The sequence below is a fragment of the Vombatus ursinus genome, unplaced genomic scaffold (genome assembly GCF_900497805.2).
Source record: "Vombatus ursinus unplaced genomic scaffold, bare-nosed wombat genome assembly UNPS02014782.1, whole genome shotgun sequence".
In the NCBI taxonomy this organism is placed as follows: Eukaryota; Metazoa; Chordata; class Mammalia; order Diprotodontia; family Vombatidae; genus Vombatus; species Vombatus ursinus.
Window position 1 is genome coordinate 848,157 of NW_020954560.1, and position 14,552 is coordinate 862,708.

Here is a 14,552-nt window from a genome sequence, read left to right on the forward strand (position 1 = left end):
AGAGAGAGAGAGAGAGAGAGAGAGAGAGAGAGAGAGAGAGAGAGAGAAAGAGAAATTATTAAGGGCTTAATAGATGTTTGCCACAAAGTCCTACTTCTGGCTTTCATCATGCTGAGGAAGAAACCCTGGCATTTAGTCAGTCAACTAACAAGCATTTATTAAGCACCTACGGTGTCCTTAGGCACCTGTGCTGAATACTGGGGATACAAACAAAGGCGAAAACCCGTCCCTGCTCTTAAGGAATTCCCAGTTTACTGGGGGAGACAATAGGGAAACAACTATGTAAATTGGAGCTGATCCACGGAGGGAAGGCATAAGCATTCAGGGAGCTCCAGTAGGACCTTCCATAGATGGTGGGATCTTGAAAGGAGCCAGGGGAGAGTATTCCAGGCATGGGGGATAGCCAGAGAAGATGTCTAGAGTCGGGAGACGGCGTGTGTTGTAGGAGGAGTAGCAAGGAGGCCGGTGTCACTGGATTAGAGAGTACATGAGGAAGGTATAAAGCTGCTGTAATAGCAGGGGCCAAGCTCTGGAAGGTCCCACCATGCTGGAAAAGGCTCTGAATTTAGACCTGCTGACAAGAGCAAACAGCCCCATCATGAGAAGGTTGAAGGACCCCATCATGACCACCAGGGAGTGATTTTTTTTGCAATTTATGAACACTGTCTGTTAAGGCCTAGTAGGTTTATGGGTTTCATCAGTGGAGGACAATGCCAGCATTGGTGAAATCCTAGATCTTTGAAGTTTGAAGAGTAGACATCTAAGGCTGTATTATTTAATTAGTCCATGTCCTCCTCTGATGCTCCAAGTATTGGGATTCCTGCTAAGTTAACATACAATAATAACTACCCCCTTGCCTCAGAGAGATACACCATGTTCTTCGTCAGTCTGCTGAGATGGCCTGGATACTTTGGAAAACTTGTGTTTAAGGAGGCATTTGGGGATGCTATCAGAAAAGTTGCACAGTAGGCTCCCTGTAAGTCTTGGCCAGGTTTCCAAAGGTGCTTTTGATACCTGCTGGTTCAGGAATTTGGTGCATGCCTTTGTGAGATAACAGGGTGTGTTGAAACTGAGAATGGAGCTGGGGATAGTGCGCCTGGAGCAACTCCATTTTTGTCAAGTTGCTAAGTGTGACCATCCTTCCCATAGGAAAGCACTGCCAGTGGATAGACGCCTGCTTGTCTCAGCCATGTGCAAATGGAAGCACATGTACCACGATAGCCAACCAGTTCTCCTGTAGCTGCCCAGCAGGCTACACAGGACAGAGATGTGACATTGACGTGAATGAATGTGACACTGCCGGGCGCTGCCAACATGGCGGCACATGCCTCAACCTGCCGGGCTCTTACCAGTGCCAATGCTCACAGGGTTTCACTGGGCAGCACTGTGACAGTCCCTACGTGCCATGTGCACCTTCACCATGTGTGAATGGCGGGACTTGCCGGCAGACTGGTGACTTTACCTTTGAATGCAACTGCTTGCCAGGTAAGGAGCTGTGAGAGCCCCCTGGGTCTGGGGAGATATCAGCTGAGGGTGGGATTGGGTGGAGCTCAGCTCATATCAGGGAAGGAGCCTTCTGTCATGGAAAAGGGGAAGTATGAAGATTATGATTAATGATGTTACAGTGGTGGGGTAGCAGAGGAGGGGGGAGGAAAGGACTTTTATGGACACTTTATGGTGGATAAATCAACACAGGATAATTTACCACGTCAGTATTTATGGTGATGGGTGACTGGGATATTTTTATTGCATCTTTTAAAGGGAAAGTTGGGGAAAGGGAAAGGGGCAGGCATGGGAAAAGAGTTAAGGATACGTCTGAAGGCAGCCTTGAAAATTAGACGCAGCTGTTTATTGGCAGAAGGTGTTGATCTTCCCACTATACATTTATATACATAGACAACCTACACACCCTACCCACTCCTAAGATGTAAAAAGTTGCAATTAGGTATACAGCTACGTATGTAAGGAAGTCGGGGGTCTTGATGTCCCGTTGGAAAGGAGGAAGAAATAAGCTTTGAAGGAATCTTGTTTGAATAATTAGAATGTCAGAAACAGAGGATTTTAACTGGGACTGGAGAATAAGCAGCTGGAACAGATGAATTGCTAAGCAACAACAATTCTGTTTTTATACAAGTGTCTTAGTAATACAAAAAAAAACAAAAGAAAGAAAACTGCAGGGGAGGAAAATCTGTGAAGTAAGCAGAATTGCCTCAAAAAAAAAGTTCTCTCCCCTGCTTTCCAGAGGGAGTTGGAAACACTTAGATTCTGTGAATACGCTTTACTCGCAGAAGTGAATGGAAAGGAAGAAAATTTTTTTTCATTTGAAAGCCGCAGGTTTTGAAAATATATTTCAATTTAGGTGTAATGAATATGGATTTATGCTCACCTGAAAATTACATGCTATTTTAGGACTTAATCTGTTTTTATCCTCAATTTTCCTACATTCAAAAGGCAGGGAATGTATTCACTCTGGGCTCTGAATAAATGTTATTCATTAATGTGTGCTAGTACACTATTAATAGGGACAGCTGGGTGACACAGTGGACAGAGCACCAGGCCTGGAGTCAAGAAGACTCATCTTCCTGAGTTCAAATCTGGCCTCAGATAACTCTTACTAGCTGTGTGATCCTGGGCAAGTCACTTAACCCTGTTTGCCTCAGTTTCCTCATCTGTAAAATGAACTGGAGAAGGAAATGGCAAACCTCTCCAGTGTTTTTGCCAAGACTATCGCAAATGGAGTCACAGAGAGTCAGACACTGAAAACTGAAAAACAACTGAATAACACACTATTCATAATGACATTACTATAAATCATAAAAGCAGGCAATGTGGCATAGTAGATTGTCACTGGACTTGAACTCAAGAAGATCAGGGTTCAGATCCTGACTCAGACTCTTACTAGCTTTGTGACCCTGGTGGACAACTCATTTAACCTCTCTGCATCTCAGTTTCTTTTTCTGTAATATGAGGATTGGGACTTGAGGTCCTCTATAACCTAAATATGTGGTCTTCTGAACTCACATTAATAAAGCATCTTAAAGTATGCAAAGTGATTTCCTCATAATAAGCCTTCCAGATGGGCTGTCGTGTTCTATGGACAACAAAATGGAGGCTTTGGAAGGTTGAGTGACTTGACCCCGTGGTCACACCATCTTATGATTCGTTAGTCATTCAGTCAACAAGGATTTATTAAGCACCTACGTGTGCCAGCCAGTAAGTACCTGGGACTGTATTCGAACCCCAGTGACCTGGGGCCAGCTGTCTTTCCACAATCCCACACAATCTTTCAGTGAGCATCATGCTTGTGGAAAAGATAATTTAAAGGAAATCTTTAGTCTTCAGGACTTTCATTTGTTAGTATTTTAAGAGTTAAGGAAGTAATCTGAATGTGAACATTTCACTTTTCCATATGTTCTGGCATTTGGATATATCAGAAGGCCAAAGGGCCTAAATGATTGAGTTTGGTATGACGTTGTATAAACCTTCAGGGGGCGGGGGGAAAGCTCTTTCACTTTGTAGAAAATGCCTTTTAACAGTTGCCTAGAACCAGGGAGTTGACTTGGCAATGAGACAATGATAGGAAGTCAGAGAAGTCAATAAAGGAAGTTTTTTTAGCTAGGAGAGAGTGATTATTCACTGAAATTCTCTGCATTGTTATCCATCAGTGAGGATAAGGACCCTAGGGAATTCTGAAAGTGTGTACAGGAAGAGATCTGTCAAACCAGAATAATAGATTCTCCAGGAAAAAAGAAAACCCACGTTCGGCGAGAGAAAAGATGTCTAGCCTATTCATCATCATCATAATAATAATAATGATAATAACACATATATTGAGTGCTTTCTTTTAATTACTGTATCTCAATTGCTTCTCATAACCACCCTACAAAGTTGGCAGTACAAGTATTTTCAGCCTCGATTTATAGTGAATCTGAGGCTCTGAGATGTTGACTTACTCATGTAGATAGATGGTAGAAGTAGTGGAGCAATGGGATAGAGCTCCGGGCCTGGAGTCAGGAAGACCCTGAGTTCAAATCCTACTTCAGACACTTATTAGCCGTATGACCTCGAGCAGGACCACTTAACCTCTATTTGCCACAGTTTCTTCAACTATAAACTGTATAGATGGATCAAGTGAGATATTATTTGTAAAATGCTTAGCACAATGACTGGTACATAGTAGATGCTATATAAATGCTAGCTGCTATTATTATTAATTATAATTATTATTATTAATAATAATAATAATAGGCCTCAAACCCAGCTCATCTAATTCCAAGGATTCACTATGTCACACTAGGTCAAGGAATAAGGAGACAAACATTCTCTTCCTGACTCTCTGCTTACCATTTCAAGCAAGTCATTTATCCTCATTGGTGAAGTAAGAAAGGTAGGGAATTAGAGAAGAAATGATAGATCTGAACTACCTCAGAGTGTTTTGAGCTTCAGAGAATGTCAGTTCCTTTTGAATTGTTGGGGGAAAAGTAAAGTTTGTTGTTTCAGTCATGTCTAACTCTTTGTGACCCCATTTGGGATTTTCTTGGCAAATATAATGGAGTGGTTTGCCATTTCCTTCTTCAGCTCATTTTATAGATGAGGAAACTGAGGCAAACAGGGTTAAATGACTTGCCCAGGGTTGTTCAGCTACTGTCTGAGGCTGGATTTGAACTCAGATCTTCCTGACTCCAGGCCTTGCGCTCTATCCACTGCACCACCTAGTTGGCCATTATCAAAGAAATAAAATGCTTCTGTCATTAGTGCATATAGAGTACCCGCTGCCTTATGGCACTAGCTGGGCGCTGCAGTTAAAAGAAAAAAGAGGGAAAAAAATTAAATCCTCCTGGTCCCCGTCTTGTAGGAGCCTGTGACTTAAACTAGGATGCCCTGGTCTGCTGCAAACCAAAAGATGATGCAGGAAACCTGTGAATAATTATATTTTTGCACAATTTAAGACTTTGAAGTTCACAGTTCATATGTCTAGGAATGTATGGGTGGGGTTGAAAAATAACTCTTAGTCAGGGAAGGCTTCCCGATGGTGGAATGCTTTGAGAAGGCCCCTCCAATTATTCAGCACCATTTCCTTCCCTAAAGAAGTAGACTTGGGATGGCTTTTAAAAAGAAACATGTGAAGCATCCACAAGTACTCTTCTTTATGTGCTAGTTATCACACTTAAAGATGGGGAAGCTGAGTCATCAGAAGGTAAAGTGACTTGTTCTGCTAGTGAGCATCAAACTGAAGGTTACTCGGTTGCCCGAGTAGTGACCTACTGCGTGTACACACTTGTCTGGATTGCCCACTCCATCCATATATAGTCTTGGGGGAGAAACGAGGTAAAATGGAAAGACCCTGGAACTGATTTTGAATCCTAGCTCTGCCATGGACCTTGGGCAGGTTTACTTTCCCTTTCTGGCTCACCTTACCTGTGAATTAAGGGTTTTCAATGAAGTGGCTTCTTAGCACAGTGCCTCGCATGTAGTAACCATTTAATACATACTTGTTGACTGATCTGAAGGTCTTTTCTAGCATCAGGTCAATGATCTTCTGCTCTAATGATACGAATATGCAAACCAGTTATAACTGATTTAATAATGCTTCCTCCTGCCACTTTTCTGGCAAAAAATAAAGACCTCTATTTGTGTTTAGCTCATAGATCTTAGAGCTGGAAGAGATCTTGGAGCTCTTCTAGTCCAGTTCCTTCATTTTACAGATGAGGAAACTGAGACCCACAGGGCTTAATTGACTTGACCTCAGGTCAAGGTCACACAGGCAACAAACATCAAATGTGGGATTTAAATCTGGATCCTCTGACTCTGAATTCAGAACCCATTCCCCTACACCATGCTGACTTCATTAGAGAAATATTTCCTGGGGTGGGAGAGGAGAGACATCAAGCTTGTTTGTAAAAATTCAGAGTTTTTTTCACTAGCATAAAATGTAGCCTTTGAAGACTCCAAGAAGAGGGGGAATAGAAAGATCTCTAAGGGGCAGAAAAGTAGAATCTACTCCAGCAGGTAAAGGCCCCTCTGTTCTCATGGATCAACAGCTGTGAACATTTCAGACCTTTCATGAGTTAACATTATATAAACTCCTTAGCAGAAGCCTGTATGTATGTGTACTGAGGAGTGGCACCCAGCCAAAGAAGGTTTATCATAAGAACACAATAGAACACTAACGAAAATTATCAAATCATCAACTCCCAATATTATTGGGTCGGGGCCAGCTGGAGGAAGAACTGGGTAAGGGTGGTTTTGTGGGTAGGTGTGCATTTTAATAAAGCAGTACAAGTCATCACAAAACATTGGGCTGTTTTTAAATCTATTGGCTGTCTCTTGAGAGTTGACAGTTGGATTGGGTAGTGTTAGTGTTCAGTATGTTTTCCCCCTCCTTCCCACATACCCCTTCATTCCTCTTCTCTCTCATGTCTTCTTCTAAATAGGAACCTAGTGGATGGGCCTTCCCCCATATCCCTAGTAACTATCTTTGCACTTAGCACGCTGATGATTATTTATTATCCCTTGGTCATTAAAATAAGGATGGAGCACATTTTGTGGGTTTCGTGTCTGCTGTGTTTCTGCTAGGATTAAGAGTTATTTGGTTTTAGTTTTTCCATTCTCTGAGTTTTGACATACTCCGAGATAAGTGACTGCCTCCCTGGCCATGGCACCCTGCTTTGGCAAACCCCTCTGACTTTGGGGTCAAGTGCCATGGGACTTACGGTACTACTGATGATGGTCCTTGGGACTGGAAGGCAAGACCTGCTTACCTGATGTACCTCAAAATTCTGGCCAAGAATTTGAAAGTTAGGGAGAAAATACATTTCTAGCTATACCCAGGATTACTTTTGCATCCATTGTCCTTTTGTGAATTTCTAGAAAAGTGGATTTAGTAGATAGAAATATAATGAGAGCTAGCTAAGAAGAAAAAACAATAGTAACAAGGACGAGCCGTCAGAAAGGCTAAATCCCATGAGCCTGTAATTTAGGTTTTGTTAGTCTGTTTTTTGTACCGGTCCTCTAGTTTTCTCATTGCAGATTTGCTTATTCCTTGAGGTTTTTCACTCACAACCTTCAGAATTCTGTCAGCTTTGCCTATAAGAGACCCTTTAGGGAAGTTCAACTGGGTAACCTCTCTTTTTTCTACTAACTCATTCCACAGATACACACCCATCAGACTCGAGAAAGAAGGTGCAGTGGCTTCTAACAGGGATGTACTAGTTTTTGGAATTATGGGTCCAGAAGAGTTTTCTGTCTCACTCTTCCCTATAACCTTCTTCCTTCCCCCTACTATCATCAATAAGCAATCCTGCCCATGGTACTGTGACAGTAGGATTTTGAACCATACCTCTGAAGCTATTTCTCCTTACTTATCCTTTTAAGGATTTAAATTGGCTTAAGTTCATATGGTCCGGCTATCGTGCCAATGTGATCCTCCCAATGAACCTGACACACCCAGCTATTTCTCAACCCTTTAACCTGCACGTCTGGAAACTTGTCATCTGTAAAATGTAGAAAGGGGAAGTGACATGGCCCTAGTGGATGGGAGAGCAGCCTTCAAAGTCACTCAGTCTTGAGTTCTAGTCATTCTTCTGACACATATTAGTGCAACATGCCACTCTCTACGACTCCAAATTACAAGTGAGATGCCAGTCTGTAACAGTGGAGGGACTTCCCATACCAAGGAGTTCCCCACACCAAATGAAGTCACAAATTTGGATCCCTCCCCCCAAAAAAAAGTAGGAGTGAAGCTGAGTGATTGCTAAGATTCCTTCCAGATCTAAAATTCTATGATTCTAGAAAATGTTTGTATAGATAAGACCTTGTAAAAGGCAGTAGATAAATGTAGGATTGAGCCTCCTACCCCTAAATGTAGTAGTATAAATGTAGGAGTGGTATAATAGTATAAATGTGGTCATGCATTCCGTACAGTTATGTATGAGATCATTAAAAAAATTGGGAGCCCAAAAAATAATCTAGTAGCCTTGGTCATACTTAGTAATATCATCATTATGGTGTTCCTAAAGGAACATCATTCCGTTGAGTCATAATTTCCAGTTTCATTTAAATCCTTAGTTTCACAGAGAGTGATTTCTTTTCGTCTCCACCCAAATTATCTGGCCAGTGTTATTTTGTGTGGTTGCTGCTGGAAAAAAAAAGCAAAATAAAACAAACAAACTTGCTGGGCCTAGGGTGGAGTAGCATAGATGTAGAATTCATAGGAAGAGCTTGTGATGGAGATAGAAAAGGAAAGAAAGTACAAGGGGTGACTTGGGAGGCCCAATATAATGACTGAGGCATGGTGGATTTTGTCTTAGAAGTTGGTAAGCCATTGATCTTGAAGCTTAGTGGCTTTGGATTACATCAGTCAAGGAGGGACCCAAATCTCAGTGCCAGAAATAGGCTGGAGAAGGGCAAACCCACAATGGGACCACTAGAAACGATCAATGGATAGAGCTGCTATTAAGAGGAGGGTGGGTATGATCTTCTGTGCTAAAGCAAAGAACAGAATAGAGAGGAGATAAAGGAGTAATTTAGGGGGAGAAATGAATTTAGAATATTGGTACATTTAATGGACATAATGATATCCTTGTGCATTCTAATAAAAAGGAATTTAATTATGACAGCTCTATTATCTTACCTCCTTCTGTCCCTTCCCTTTCCCCAACCCGAGTGACTGACATGAAGGAAAGAATTTGGTGGGCATGTTTTTAAAATACTACCAGTGAAGTCCTAGTAGCAGGAAAAGTTCACCTTCACCAGGATTTTATCCTATGCAAGTAAAATGGGAATCTGGATGTTCCAGTGGAGCTTTGAAGCCTCTGGAGGGGAGGGATCACAATGAGGGAATTATACTAGGTACAGTATGTAATGTTTGCTGTATAGAAGAAAGAGTGTGGGGGAGAGGTTTCTGACTGACGGTTCTTGGGCTGAGCGTACACTTAGAGCTGAAAGAGACCATAGGGGCATCGTGCAGACCAACCCCCTTTTCTTACAGTTGAGGAAACTGAGCAGAACCTGCTGGCTGACCAAGTTTGGATCAGAACCTGTGGCAGATCACCTTTTCCCTGTGTGAATTACTGACCTTTTTTGGTTACTGTTCCTCTTGTATCAGGTTTTGAAGGAACCACTTGTGAGAAGAATATTGATGACTGTCCCAACCACAATTGTCAGAATGGCGGAGTTTGTGTTGACGGGGTCAATACTTACAATTGTCGCTGTCCTCCACAGTGGACAGGTAAGTGGAATGTGCCGTAGGTGTGCTGAGACCGGAAGGGCATTGGCAGTGGCACCAGGAATGTTTCTGATGAGGCCAGTGATTGGCATATGAACTTCAACAATTTACACTGAGCCACTGAAAAGCCACTTTGTGGTCTGTATCTGAAACCCTCTCAGCTCTTACTTACTCAGCTCATTACTATAGGGTACATTTCCATGCCCCAGACTCAAGATGTTGACCTTTCTCAGCTACAGGGAAATATTTCAATTAATATTTTTAAATAGATGCTGATCAAGCATTCACCATTTACTGAGTACTATGGGGATGAGGGTAGGTGAAACAAGAGAATATATTAGAGACATTATTCCTGGCCTCTAACAGCTTATTGTCTCATTTAGGAAATATTTATCAACATTTATGAATCAGGTAATGATATGAGATAGTATCGAATTGTCTAAATGCATTGTATGAACAGTAAATTTTTGTAGGATTTCAGAGAATCGATCTGTTGATCAACAAACATTTATTAAGCTGTGTTCCAGGCACTGGAATACAGTCAAATATGGAATAATTTTTATTATTTATTTTCCCTCAAGGAGCTTACATTCTATTGTAGGAAAGACTTAGGGAGACCAATGAGGAGGCCATTGCATTAAACCAGGAAAGAAGGGATGAAGGCCTGAATTAAGTGGCTTAAGTAGGGGGAAGTGAGATGGAGGTAAGCCATGTTGGAAAAGACAAGATTTGGCAATGTGAGTGGATTATAGGTGAGGGAGAGTAAGGAGTTTTGAGGATCCTGTTGAGTTTGTGGAGCTGAGAAGCCAGAAGGAGTACAGTGCTCTCAAAAGAAACTGGAAAGTTTGGAAGAGGGTTGGATTTGGGGAGAAATGGAATGAATTCTGTTTATGTAGGCTAGGTACCATTTTACTTCTCTCCATAGTAATGATTATTATGAGCTAGCATTTATATGGTACTTTAAAGTTTGCAAAGCACTTTAGAAATATCTCCTTTGATCCTCACAACAACCCTGGGGAGTTGGGATGCTAGCCCCACTTTACAGATGAGGAAACTGAGGCAAACAGAGTTAAGTGACTTGTGCAAGGTCACAGGACTAGTGAAGGTCTGAGGCCACGTTTGAACTTAAGTCTTTCCAACTCCACGTCCAGCTCTCTCTCTGTGCATTATGGCGCCACTTAATCATCTGTGTTGTGTAATTGTGTAAAGTGCACATTGATGTCATTATGTATGTGATACTACCCATCACCCTCTATCTGCCTTGCCCATTGTAGCATCAGGAGTCCCCAAAGTAAGAAAATAGGCTTTCTGCTCCTGACCTGTACACCACCAACCACCACTGTAGCTTATACATAGAGACATCTCAGGGAGTAGTTTGTTGAATGAACTGAATTGACTTAATTGGGAGCCTTGTTCTGTTTCTTTTGTCTTGCAGTTAGGGCTAGAGAGTTGGGGGCTGGTGTTGTCCAGCTGCTCATTCATTTTTGGAGGTTAAATGTTTTTACCTCAACTTTTAATTCCAGCTTAGGCAATGAAGAACCAGGCCTTCTTAAAGATGATGATCAGAGTATTGATGTGTGTGTTAGAAGTGAAAAGTGGAGAAGGTTTCTGGTGGGGGAAGGGAGAGAGACAGAGACAGAGGAGGAGAAAAAAAGAGAGAGAGCCACATTACCAATGATAATAATATCTTTCCTGTCCTCTTCTCCCCCCCCCCAAAGAAGACTAATGTTAAATCCCAACCATAACAATTGTTTTTCCTCTGAAAGATCCCTTAGTCCTTGTTCCCACCTAATTATTCCCTGGTAGAGGGAAGGATACTGGGGATAACTGTGATGTAAGAATCAGAAGACACCAATAAAAACTTATTTTTTTTTAAAAAAATTGCCTAGTAGCTTTCCTGGAAGGACATCCATTTCTGCTTTTAGGCTCCAAATCTGACACTTGTTTAATACTTTCTCACCAGGCTTCCCTGGGGATGGACTTCCCCTAGAATTCTTCCTGGTGTCCTCAGCATGTGAACTAACTTTCAGCTTGTTCTAGCATCTCCCTTCTAGTCTGTTGCCATTGACACAGGAGGTTTTCAGAAGCCAAAACATTTTTTAATTAAAAAAAAAGTTGATGATAGTGAACAGAAGCAGGAGAGCAGTTTAACTACATCACCAACAACATTGCAGAAGACTTCCGCTTCGATGGCTGTAGTGGCTGAGTCGGGACTCCAGAAGCCTGATGCCAACGAAGCGTGCCCCTCCCCACCACATGCACCCCGTTGGCAGAAAGGTGTTGAAGAGTATACGCGAGACATAACCAATGTGACACTTAGTTTTGACTCTGCTTGCTTGGTGCAAGGGAGGACTTTTATTTGAGGGGGTAGGGAGTGTGAAGAGGGGCACAAAAGGAAGGATGATGATAGTGATGGGAGGAAAAAAGCAAAGAAAGAAAACATCACCAATGAAACGTTTTAAAAAATATACTGAAAAGAAAAGTAAATAAATAAATATACAGAAAAGAGCAGAAGGAAATTCAGAAGGGGACACAGACCAGGATGGCAATGTTGGTGCTGCCATGTTAAATGTGATGTATGTAGTTTAAAAAGAATTTGATAGGGTCACGATTTCGTATGCAAAAAGAAAAAATATAAGAAATAATGTGACTTGATTATTAGGGAGGTTTGATGGTTGTTTTATAATCTCTCTGTGGTACTGAGCAGCATAAGATACTTGTTAAGAACTTGATTATATCCTAATCTCTTCCATGCCCTGTGGGAGAATGGTTCTGTGTGGTACGAAAGCCTCTGATGCCCGTGGAGATTAAAGAGCTTTGTAATTTTTCTTTTTTTTTTAATACCAGTTTCCTGCTCTGACATTTACTAGGAAGGCCCAGCCCCCAGCAGCCTTTCCCAACCTCGTGATATTTTACCAAAATATCTGTCCATAACATTGTAAAAAAAACATTACCTGTTTAAAATCCCTTCTCTCCATTTTGGGAATATCTTCTGGCAGGAGACAGGGTGTGAAGATGGTGAAATAGTGATTGGGAAATCTTGTCCAGGCACTTTTCTGTCACCCCTTTCTGCCAAAGGGACCCCCAGTGTCCGAGTTAGCATCCCATCAAACATCACTTTCTTCTTTCTCTAGTTAGTCAACCATCATTTATTAAAAAGTCCCCACCGTGTGTTTTGGCACTGGGCTAGAGGCTCACAGGTTATTTTTACTTTTCACACCAGCTCTTTCATTTCCAGTAACTGCCATTTTCTAGTAATTTTTTTTCTTTGGGTTACATGCAGCTGAGCTGATGGTTTTTCCTCTCTGAAGGAAAACGGGTATGAAGGAGTGGCCTGGGATGTTCTGCCAGCTAGGAAGACGGCAGAGCAGTTTCTGATTCTCAGAAAGTTTCATCATTACCTTTTACTTGGTCGAGAATCTGGAGCTTTGGTTTTAATTCAGGTCCCTTGATGTGAAATTTCAGAATAACAACATGTAGCCAGAAGCAGTAGCTCTCTGTGCATAAGGGACAGTGGGTCTCCTCGTAGGGTCCCTGAACATCTGCTCAAAGACTTGATAATCCTAATATTTAGTAATTTGAATTTCATGTTTTTTTAATTAGTCAGGGCTTTGCAAAAGCTAATGAATGCAGTGTTATGGAAAAATAAACCCAACATAGCTTGAAGGTTTACCTTATATTTGGTTTAGTTCATTTTTAGCAAGGACTTTTAGGAAGGCCCAGGCCAGAGCAGTCTTTCCCAACCATGTCACATTTTATCCCAGTGCACAGAATTCCCTTCCTTTTTCCATGATGAATTTCTCTGCAGAAAGACATGTCTGACCCGACTTGGGTCAGAGAAATTAGCAGTAGCAGCAGTGGTAGAAGAGACAGTAGTTGCATATAATGATGTAAAGTTTGAAAAACACTCCTTGGATCTTCATGACAACATTTGCTTTTATTAGTTCATTTCAAAGATGAGAAAATTGAGGCTAAGTGACTTGCAGCTAGTTAGGTGTCTGGTTTTGTTTTGTTTTTATTTTTTTGTTTTTGTTTTTTTGTGTGAGGCAGTTGGGGTTAAGTGACTTGCCTAGGGTCACACAGCTAGTAAGTATCATGTGTCTGAGGCCAGATTTGAACTCAGGTTCTCCTGACTGTAGGACCAGTGCTCTATCCACTGTGCCACCTAGCTGCCCCCAGCTAGTTAAGTATCTAAGGTAGGATTTGAATCTAGGTTTTTCTAGCTCCCAAGCCCAGAATTCAGTCTACTGTATGACATGACCTATATGAATGGACAGCTATGTGGCGCAGTGGAGAGAGAGCTGCCGCATCTGGAGTTGTAAAGACCTGAGTTCTAGCTGTGTGACCCTGAGCAAGTCACTTACCCATAGCTTGCCTCAGTTTCCTCAGCTGCAAAATGGGGATCGTGAGAGCACCTAACTGCCAGATTTGTTTTGAGGATAAACCAAGATGATTGCAAAGGGTTTAGCATGAAATCATTATTATTATTATCATTATTAGCTATTAAGCAGAGAAGAAGGAGCTGCTGGTGTGGTACATTGACCAGGAGGGGAAGTATGATTGCAAACTGTCTTTGTGGGAAGGACTAGGTGGGTATATATTACCACAGAAACTTGGCATTGCATGAACTCCCTGGAGATTTGAGACCATAGAACATATTTATTGAGAAGACCTTGATGGAGAGAGTTTTGTTTGCTCCTTTCTGTGTCAGTATTCTGCATCTGGTAAAATGACTGCTCAGAGCCTGAGAGTTCAAATAACTTGACCTTTTAGTAAAATCATATTCCAGTACTCTCAGAAGCAGTTCTCAAGGCAGTTAAGAAGCCACTTGGGGGGCAGCTAGATGGTGCAATGGATAGCACACTGGCCCTGGAGTCAGGAGGACCTGAGTTCAAATCCAGCCTCAGACACTTACTAGCTGGGTGACCCTGGGCAAGTCACTTAAGCCGATTGCCCCCCAAAAACAACAATTTAGGAAGATAAAAAATAAAAGCCACTGGCAAAAGTAGTAGATGAGAAGTGGCCCTTGTTCTCATGTGCTACTCACCAAAGTCCTAAAAACTACTTTTACATTTTCCCTTTGCCCAAAGGGCCCACAGTTGGGTCCCAGGTTAGTTCACTTGGGGGCAAACTTAACCCAACTTGTCCCAGGTCTGTACTACCACTGCCTTACTTACAGTAACCCAGCTGGTGTTGTAGGAGTTAGAGTGGGGTGGGGTAGAGAAGGAGAATTAACTCACTCCTTCCCGGCACCATTAGTGTCCTGGCCCACAGTGGCCCCATACTTACAGATAGGAAGCATGGAATTCTATGGCATGCATTAGAG

General features: G+C 42.0%; 1 protein-coding gene across 2 annotated transcripts in view; it reads left to right on the forward strand.

Annotated features, from left to right (window-relative positions):
• NOTCH2 (notch receptor 2) overlaps nucleotides 1–14,552 on the forward strand; it is a 184,660-nt gene that overhangs the window by 95,479 nt on the left and 74,629 nt on the right. For both annotated transcript variants that reach the window (XM_027866775.1, XM_027866776.1), the window contains exons 4-5: nucleotides 1,150–1,485; nucleotides 9,107–9,229. In XM_027866775.1, the coding sequence (XP_027722576.1) occupies nucleotides 1,150–1,485; nucleotides 9,107–9,229 (459 nt within the window). The remainder of the gene's footprint in view (nucleotides 1–1,149; nucleotides 1,486–9,106; nucleotides 9,230–14,552) is intronic.